The sequence below is a fragment of the Sinocyclocheilus rhinocerous genome, unplaced genomic scaffold, assembly GCF_001515625.1.
Source record: "Sinocyclocheilus rhinocerous isolate Xijiao unplaced genomic scaffold, SAMN03320098_v1.1 scaffold3150, whole genome shotgun sequence".
Lineage (NCBI taxonomy): Eukaryota > Metazoa > Chordata > Actinopteri > Cypriniformes > Cyprinidae > Sinocyclocheilus > Sinocyclocheilus rhinocerous.
In genome coordinates this window covers 32621-41244 of record NW_015630557.1, presented here as the reverse complement: position 1 = coordinate 41244, position 8624 = coordinate 32621, and the positions used below count along the sequence as shown (strand labels likewise).

The following is an 8624-nucleotide window of genomic DNA, read 5'->3' as shown; positions in this document are numbered from 1 at the left end:
CGCCTGGGTTGTTTGATTCCAAAATATTTTATTCTGATTCCAAGTTTTTGGAATCAATGGAAACGATTTCAGGAGTCAATACTCAGAATAACTAAGTGAAAAAAGGGAGACAAAGTGAAATCTTAAAAATAAAAAGTGCAATATAAACTGTAATTTATACTATTATGATTGATAAAATAAATGATAGGAGGTCTTGATGGATGGACTACAAAAGACGTGAGTCGCATTGATCAGTCAAGTAATTATGTAGGTTTAGCAATATAAATTCTGTATCTTAAATTAGTGTTGTTGCAATTCTTTTGGGATGTTTAGTAGTGTGGTAATCAAGTTAATGAACAGACTAGGACGCCATGAATGGAAGATTAATTCCTTTTAGGATCTAGCATTTAATGATTCTGAATATACACTCAGAATTGATCTGCAACCCAACTTATTAATGGTGCTGTGTGTTACAGGGCTTTAAAATGAAACATTTTTAGGACAGCATTGGTGTAATAGGGTTATCAATACTCCCCTGGTCATTTGTCATTCATCAGATGCTTTTGTCCAAAGCAACTTACAGTATACTTATAACACAGGGACGGTCCCTCCAGAGCAACCTGGGGTTAAGTGCCTTTCTCAAGGGCAGTATTGATTATAGGACATTTCTGTAATGCTCGAGTTCATAGAATGCCCTTACCCAGGTCAAAACCCACAGTTTCATCCACCATCATTTTGGTTAAGACACAGATGTGCTATAGAGACTGCAGCTGTCAGCTCAGTTTGCCCTGTCAGTTCTGGAAACATTTAGCATTTTAAATCTTACCACTGGGGCTTTAACAAAATTTATTTCAGATATGGAGCTCTCCTGGTTACAAACTTGCATCTTTTAATTTGTTTTAGTTCTACAGTATTTACAAAACACAATCTACAGTTGTACTAGACAAAAGTGCAATGTAATACACAAAAGTATTTAACTTTTTTTTTTTCTCGTTTTAATCTATATTCATCAGGTTATTTAAGACGGTCCACAACCATTTTAATTATGAATTGCTTAGTTTCTAACCTCAATGCCTACATTTACAAATCACACATTCGTTGAGTTCACGTCTCACCATTTAACAGTAAGAAACACTCATACAGACAAGAGCATTTACCAACTGCAGACCTCATCACACATCAAGCCCAAACCAAACACAAACTGAGGTACGTATAGCTCTATTTTTGCTCTCATCTAAAGGTGCTTATACACATCAGGACAAGCCATTTAAACCTCTGGCAAAAAAAAAAAAAAGGATTTCAGGCATCTGTACAATAAAACAAAACAACTATAAAATAACACGACTCTCTGTACAAGCAAGCCCCTCGTGAACACCTAACTGTACAAAGGCATAGATTTTACATGTTCGGCAAAGGATCTTTAAAGGACAGTTGCTGTCTCCTGTACTATAGACATTTTTACTAGGAATGACTAACTTCTTGTAAACCATAAATAATTGTAAATTATTGCTTGTGTACAGATGAGAAATTCTACTCTACTGTAAGTTAGTTGCTGTATTCTGTCAAATTTTTTAATGAATATGAATATTAACTACTGTCACTGACATCCCTTCGTAGCTGAGCGGGGGTCTGAAGTTGAAGACTTACTGTAAATAGGTTGCTCTGTTTCTGTTTGTTCTTTTCTGGTTGATCAGAAATGTGATGGGTTGAAGTCTGTGTTCAGATCTCTCTGTCATGCATTTCTTTTTATAATTCAGATTCAGAAATCTTACGGTATGTACAAGTCTTGAAGATGTAAGCATGATAAAGTCAAGCACTGTGGGGGCTTGAAAGACTATTTTCAGAGTCCTTACACAACTGATCACTACAGTATGTTAGCCTAACCCCATTCTGGGGTTGTGTATATATGGTCACAGCTTTGAAAGTTCATTTGTTTGTTGATGAGTTCCACAATACCTTTTCCCAAATCAGAGACGCTGTCATGAAATGTATTCTCTCATTCTCAGTCATTAATGGCATCAGAGCTGAGTTTATGTGATGAAAGCACAAGCGAGTAAATGAGCTTTTTACATGGGGCATTCAGGGAAATAGTGCTTTCCAGGACGGAGAAGATATTCATTTATAAATATTCACTTTCATGTTTGCAATGATTTTGTTCTTAAAATAAAAATATTTTATTGGTCATTTACATAAGTGTTAATCAAGTCTTAATATGGACAAAAAATTAGACACAGTCAGTTCAGTTAATTAATAATCTATCATGCCAGCTAAGTGCTGGAACCAAAAGAAATGTTTCACACATTATGCAACCAGCTGCAGTTACATTTCAAAGTACACATCAGGCAACACGCACACACTTATAAATAAAATGCAGATGATTTGCTTGCTATGAAATAAAATGAGAATATGACTTTTTTATTTGGACAATGCATATTACTCTTCTGTGTTGATTAAAATGTTCTGTTCAATTCTTATATCATTTTTAATTATAAGATTAAAATATCGTATTCAAATTATAAGAATGTGATCTTTACAATTTCTTTTAGTCATTCATGTATTTAAATGAAAGTCATGATTATGCAAGCAAGCATTTCCCTGTTGGTTCACATCTCTTTCTTTTTTGTACATTGGTTACTGTAATTGTTTTATACTCCAATGAAAAACACGAAAAAATAATAAAAGCTTTTATTTTGCATCTCTGAAGTTTGTTTTGTATAACTGCAGTTTGTAGTCATATTTTCTATCTATCTATTTATCTATCTATCTATCTATCTATCTAGTCTTTTGTTGAAAGTACACAATGCTTTAATATCCCAGCCTCTTTCTGGAGAGAAAAAAAAAAGAGTTTACATTTCTCAGTAAAATACTTGTCAATTGAAAATTATTTCATTTCATAGATAATTGTCAAACTGCATTGTGTGTGTGTGTGTTTTAATTTATTTATTTCAAGATAATAGTTGGGGTTGTATAACAGGAAAATTATATTAAGAATGTTTCCATAAAATTTCATTTTTCTGTTCATAATAATCATTAAGAATAGCAGTAGCCTATTTGCCAAGCAGAATAGAGAAATTCAGAAAATTGCATTGGTTTCATTCAAGTCCCCAGACCACTTTTGTTTTTCAGTGATATTGACCAATCACAAAGCTTAATACAGATTTACGTAACACGTGCTTCTAGGGGGCGGCGCTTATTGCGGCCTTTAGAAAAAAACCCTCAAGCCATCTAGATTTTTTCAATGGAAACCGCCCAGGTTTATTCTATGCATTATTAAATAATTTACTTTACAAATTATATATCGAATACTGACATCTATATAGACGGCGTTATTGTTTCCAGAAGCGGTTCAAAAGGATTAAAGGTAAAGCGTTGCTTTTGTTTTATACTTTTCCTCTTCTGCCGACTTGTCGCTGCAGTCATGGCGCCCGTCCGCTCGGTTGTAGCACTCGCTTACGGGAAGGTGTTTTAATGGCTCCCCGTATCGCTGACGTCTGTTGACGCGGGCACTTGCGTGCCAGTGACTAGCTTGGAACTTTCTGCAGAGCGCGGCATAAAGTCGCTCTCGGGCTTCATAACACACCGCAGCGGTTTGCTTTATTTAGAGATGCGCTTTTGATCAGGATCTCATGGGGGAATTAGACTTTAAGACACCCGTTAAGTATTTGCAACATCACTAAAAAAACTATCCATATCTTGTGATGGAGCTTTTGTTTAGTAGAAACAAGCCCGCTTATAAATACCGGCACAGTCTTATGTATTTTGACAGATAAGTCTTGAAATGAAATCAAAGACAGTTTTTTTTTATTTAGCCTGTTAGCTGCTGTAGCCTTAGATTGTTTGTTTTAAATGCGGACTTTTAACAGACAATATTATCGAAAATGTTGCATCAACAGGTCGATATAGCTCGCAATGTTATTCTGGCTTTATTTAAATAGAATTTGGCCCGTTATTGCTTGTTTTTTGGAGGAATGTGAGTATTTGATGGGCGATATTTAGCATCCGGTTCTGCATGAAGTGAGCGCTGTTAATAACACAAAGCAGCTCCATCTGATTTACTACTACAGGAGGAGTTGTGTCTTCCATGTTAAGTATTTATTTGTTTTTCCCCCCATTACATTGTAACTTTATTTTCCATTTATTGTACTAACATGATTTTACTGGAATTAAATCATAAATGAGGACAACTGCAGAAAGGTTGCAGCAGTAATGTGTAGAAAGCAACCCAAAAAAGGACTGTAAGTGTGTGTGGTGGAGCTGAAGGATTGAGAGGTACTGACTCAGGGTTGGGGTAAAATGGATACGGTGACTAAATCAAGGCTTTTGACTGTTAGCCTGGTTTGACCACAGAACTACTTCAGCACACAAACACACACACACTCCGACCATCTCGTAAGCACAATATAAACAGTCTGTGTTCTTCAGTTTTCTCATGTGTGCTGTCAGTCTGCAAAATTGTATATAATTGTACATAGTTTTTCTGCCCGTAGTTCAGATTTCTGTATGGCCTGAAAAAAAAATCACTGGTCCCCATCTCTAGGTATTATTATTTTTTAATTTTACTTTTACAATTTACATTAATTTGTATTTTTTTATTTGAACATAGAATTTTAAATGTTTTTTTTATTAAATATTCTAATTTTAAATGAATTTTTAAATATTAAATATTTATTCAAACATTATATAATTATTATTATTTTTTTTACCAAACATTCTTCAGTTATTTGCAAGGCATACAAATGTATGCACATAATCAAAAATGTAAGATATTTCAGAAATGTGAGGAATTTTTTATTTCTGGGCCTGGAAAAAAAGTATAAATTGCTATATTGCTTTTGTGTGCGTGTGTGTGTATATGTATATATATATATATATATATATATATATATATATGTGTGTGTGTGTACTTTTTATTTCTTTTTTTATTATGGTCTGCTCTAAAATATAACTGGTCATAAATTGCTTGTTTACTGTAATCTCTGTAAATGTTTTTTAAAAATGTAAGTTTTTACAATTGTGCAAGCTCTGTATATAGGTACTGGTCATGGAAAGCATGACATCTACATTAAGTATTGACCAAAATATGCCTCATTCCATCCTAGGTGTATATGACTTTCTTCTTTCAGACGAATCCAATCGGAGTTATATTAAAAATTGTCCTGGCACTTCTCAGCTCTATCTTTGTAGTGGGCAGGTGTTTCTGTTCAACAGTCCAAAACATGTTAAATAAAGCGCGTGCATCCATAATAAAATTGAATAAAAGGGAATTTGTTTCCCTTTAACAAATTATTAAAAAATATATATTATTTATTACCAAACATTTTTTTACAGTTATTTGCAAGGCATTAAATTAAATTAAAAAGATATTTCAGAAATGTGAGGAAATTGTGATTGAAATAACCTGGAAATTAATATATTAAGTATAAAAATATACATTTTTATTGATTGTTTTATTATTATTATGACCAGCTCTAAATATAACTGGTTATAAATTGCTTGTTTAAAGTAATCTCTGTAAACAGTACATTCTAGTAATCACAGAGCTAGGAAATTCAAAAATTGTGGAAGCTCTGAAGTACTGGTAATGGAAAGCATCACATCTACATTAAATATTGACCAAAATCTGTCTCATTGTTGATTTGCAGTGGCAATGGAAGAGGTCCAGCAGAATAACAGAAATGGCTCTGATCAAACTGTTGCCATCCCCACAACTATAACTGCCTCTCACATATCACAGATAGCACAGGTACTGTTCATGTATGTACTTATCTACACATATTTGCATTATATATATGTGACTAAGCATTTGTAAAAAGCAGCAATAAAAGTGCTTGTTTCATGTTATCATCATCTTGTGAAAGATGTCCCTGGGTGGGAATCCAGTGACTGTGGTTCAGCTGCCCAGCGGTCAGTTCCAGGTTCAAGGTGTGATTCAGTCAGCGCAGTCATCGGTTATCCAGTCTCCACTGGCACAAGCACAGGTAACGTGCAGACACTCATACAGCGTGATCTTAAACTGGTCTTTGTTTTTACTTTAGGCTCCCTCCACTTAAACAATGTTTCTTATTAGGGTCAAGGATCGGATAGTGATGATTCTCAGGATTCAAGCGACAGTGGAGCATCTAACCAGAAGTCAAGAGAGATCTTGGCTCGGCGTCCATCCTACAGGTAAAAGGCCCAGGGCAAATAATTTATGACTCTGCTGGGCCTTATGAGTGGCACCTCAAAATTACACAGATTATTTTATTACTTCTAAAGCCGGCATCCTACTAGCCTTCATTTGCCTAGTAGTTGGAGAATCAGAGGGTGCACATGTGAGCCCCCAGTGGTCTTGCATAACTTCTGACCACATCTAGCAATTTGAATTTATCAGAGCCAGTCGGTGAGGTGGACTCTCAGCTTCTTCTCACACTGAAGAACTGGATCTGCTCCAAAATATTCCCTCAGTAAACGCACAACTCACAAAACACTTTAATGACTAATAAAGTAGGAAAGCAAAGATTGAAGACATTTTTAGTTAAAAGTCGCCATGTAATAGAAATGTTGCTCTTCTTTTCTTCTCTATTGTGACTTCTCGATTGAGAATTGGCTTCTCGAATGAGAAAAAATGTAGTATGCAGTTTGATTTTGTCCGTCTGGAATTGATTGAGATCACAACATTAGCAAACAACAATGATATATGTAAGTGAGAGGCTGCTGGAGATTATTGCCTAGCCTTTGTTATAAGGGGGAAGTTGTTAATGTTTTTGATTGAAGATTATGTGGTGTGCATGAATAAATCAGACAGATAAATCATTTAAATCATTCATAATAAAGACTATAGCATTCCATAAAACATAAGAATTGTCCATTCTTCAAGAATTGTTTAATTTTCATGGTGACTTTAATTTAAAATTATTTTTCATTGATGTAGTGCTATCTCCAGCATTGGATTTTTGTTCTAGTTTTGGAAATCTTTGACAAAATCACAAAGAAATGTCATTTATCACCCCTTTTGTATTCATAATAGGTGAGCGTGACAATTTTTTTAATGCAGCATAAATTTATTTACATTTAATCACATTCTCGAAAGTTGATTTTTGACTCTTCGTGTAGAAAACAAGATAAGCACAGATCGACATGGACACTTCATTTACACAGACCGAGAAGCTGCCTCTGATACTATGGAATGAGGCGGGCCAGAACCAGCATATTTCACCCATATATATATATATATATATATATAAAATATATAATTTTTTTTTTTTAATAAAATAAACAAATATCTTTGTGTAGATAATTTTTTTCTGGATACTTTTGTTCCCTATTTCATTATGTGTCCTCAATCATACACAAACACAGTGTTACTGAGAGTAGAGTGAAAAGCAAAATTTGCCAAGCTCCAAATTCCAGGCACATCTCTGGCACTACACAAAAACTTCTGTTCCTTTTTGTGTTTCAGGAAGATTCTAAATGATCTATCAGCTGAGGAAGTGGCGACTCAGAACGAGGGAGAAGAGGACTGCTCCACCTCTTCTGCCATAACAAGCGTTTCACTTCCTACCCCAATCTACCAGACAAGCACTGGCCAATATTGTAAGCCAAGCCAGCATACTATTTGAGTACTGAATGCATCATGTGGTAACTTCCTATGTATTTTGCAACAAAAATAAAGCTAAGGGTTGCATAAGTTGTTAACGACAAAATTGACTCAAATAGCCATGCAGTTCGTCGTTTACACAAACATGATTTTCTTATTATTTTATATGAACTAGAGCACAATTGTAATAAACAATTGCATAAAAAAGATTTACAATTTTATACCGTAAACCATTTGTCACAGTTCTTGTTTGCTCTGTTGCAGTTGCGATTTCATCCAATGGCTCTCTGCAGCTGGCCAGTGCTGGTTCAGAGGGTGTACAAGGCCTGCAGACTCTCACCATGACCAACTCGAACCCAAACCAGCCAACTATACTGCAATACGCTCAGACCGCCGACGGACAACAGATTCTGCTGCCTAGTAACCAGGTGGTGCTCCAAGGTTGGCACATAAAGGCAAAAAGACCTTTTAATTTGGCAATCAGCTCATATTGTTGCTTTAGTACATGTGGAACACACTGTGGCTGTGATACTGTGTTATAGGTGCAGGGGGAGAAATGCAAGCTTATCAGATCCGCTCTTCTTCCTCCTCGCTGCCTCAGACCGTCGTCATGACATCACCCGTTATCAGCTCTCAGGGCAAAAGCGATGACCCGCAAATGAAGAGAGAGATACGCCTGGCGAAGAACAGGTGGGTGTATTTGAGCACAAGAGAATGAGTTTGTTTAGCGAGATGAAGTTGGTTGGTAATGTATAATATCCTGCGGTTTTTTTCATATGGGTAGTTTTTATTGCATTGTAAGGCTAACTGCATTTTTGTGTAATTCCGAATGTCTGCGTGCAGGGAGGCAGCCAGAGAGTGTCGCAGAAAGAAAAAGGAGTACGTGAAGTGTTTGGAGAACCGTGTGGCTGTCCTGGAGAATCAGAACAAGACTCTTATCGAAGAGCTCAAGACATTAAAGGACCTGTACTGTGTTAAAACTGGCTAGACATCCATACAATCGTGCTAATGGGACTTTGCTGGCAGACCTACGTGCTTATACAAACACAGACACAGGGACTTTTTTTTT

General features: G+C 35.6%; 1 protein-coding gene across 7 annotated transcripts; it reads left to right on the top strand.

The window, feature by feature from the left end:
• Positions 1–3165: 3165 nt before the first annotated feature.
• LOC107740571 (cyclic AMP-dependent transcription factor ATF-1-like) lies at positions 3166–8618 on the top strand. Of its 7 annotated transcripts, none has more exons than XM_016553034.1 (9): positions 3166–3340; positions 4467–4516; positions 5625–5722; positions 5838–5957; positions 6047–6144; positions 7418–7551; positions 7820–7996; positions 8098–8245; positions 8399–8618. In XM_016553034.1, exons 3-9 carry the CDS (start codon positions 5627–5629, stop codon positions 8541–8543), a joined length of 918 nt encoding a protein of 305 aa, XP_016408520.1. In that variant the 5' UTR covers positions 3166–3340; positions 4467–4516; positions 5625–5626; the 3' UTR covers positions 8544–8618. The 7 variants fall into 7 exon arrangements, with proteins under 7 accessions (XP_016408520.1, XP_016408515.1, XP_016408519.1 ...); XM_016553029.1 differs by having other exon boundaries at positions 5622–5722; XM_016553033.1 differs by lacking the exon at positions 4467–4516.
• The last annotated feature ends 6 nt before the right edge of the window (positions 8619–8624 follow it).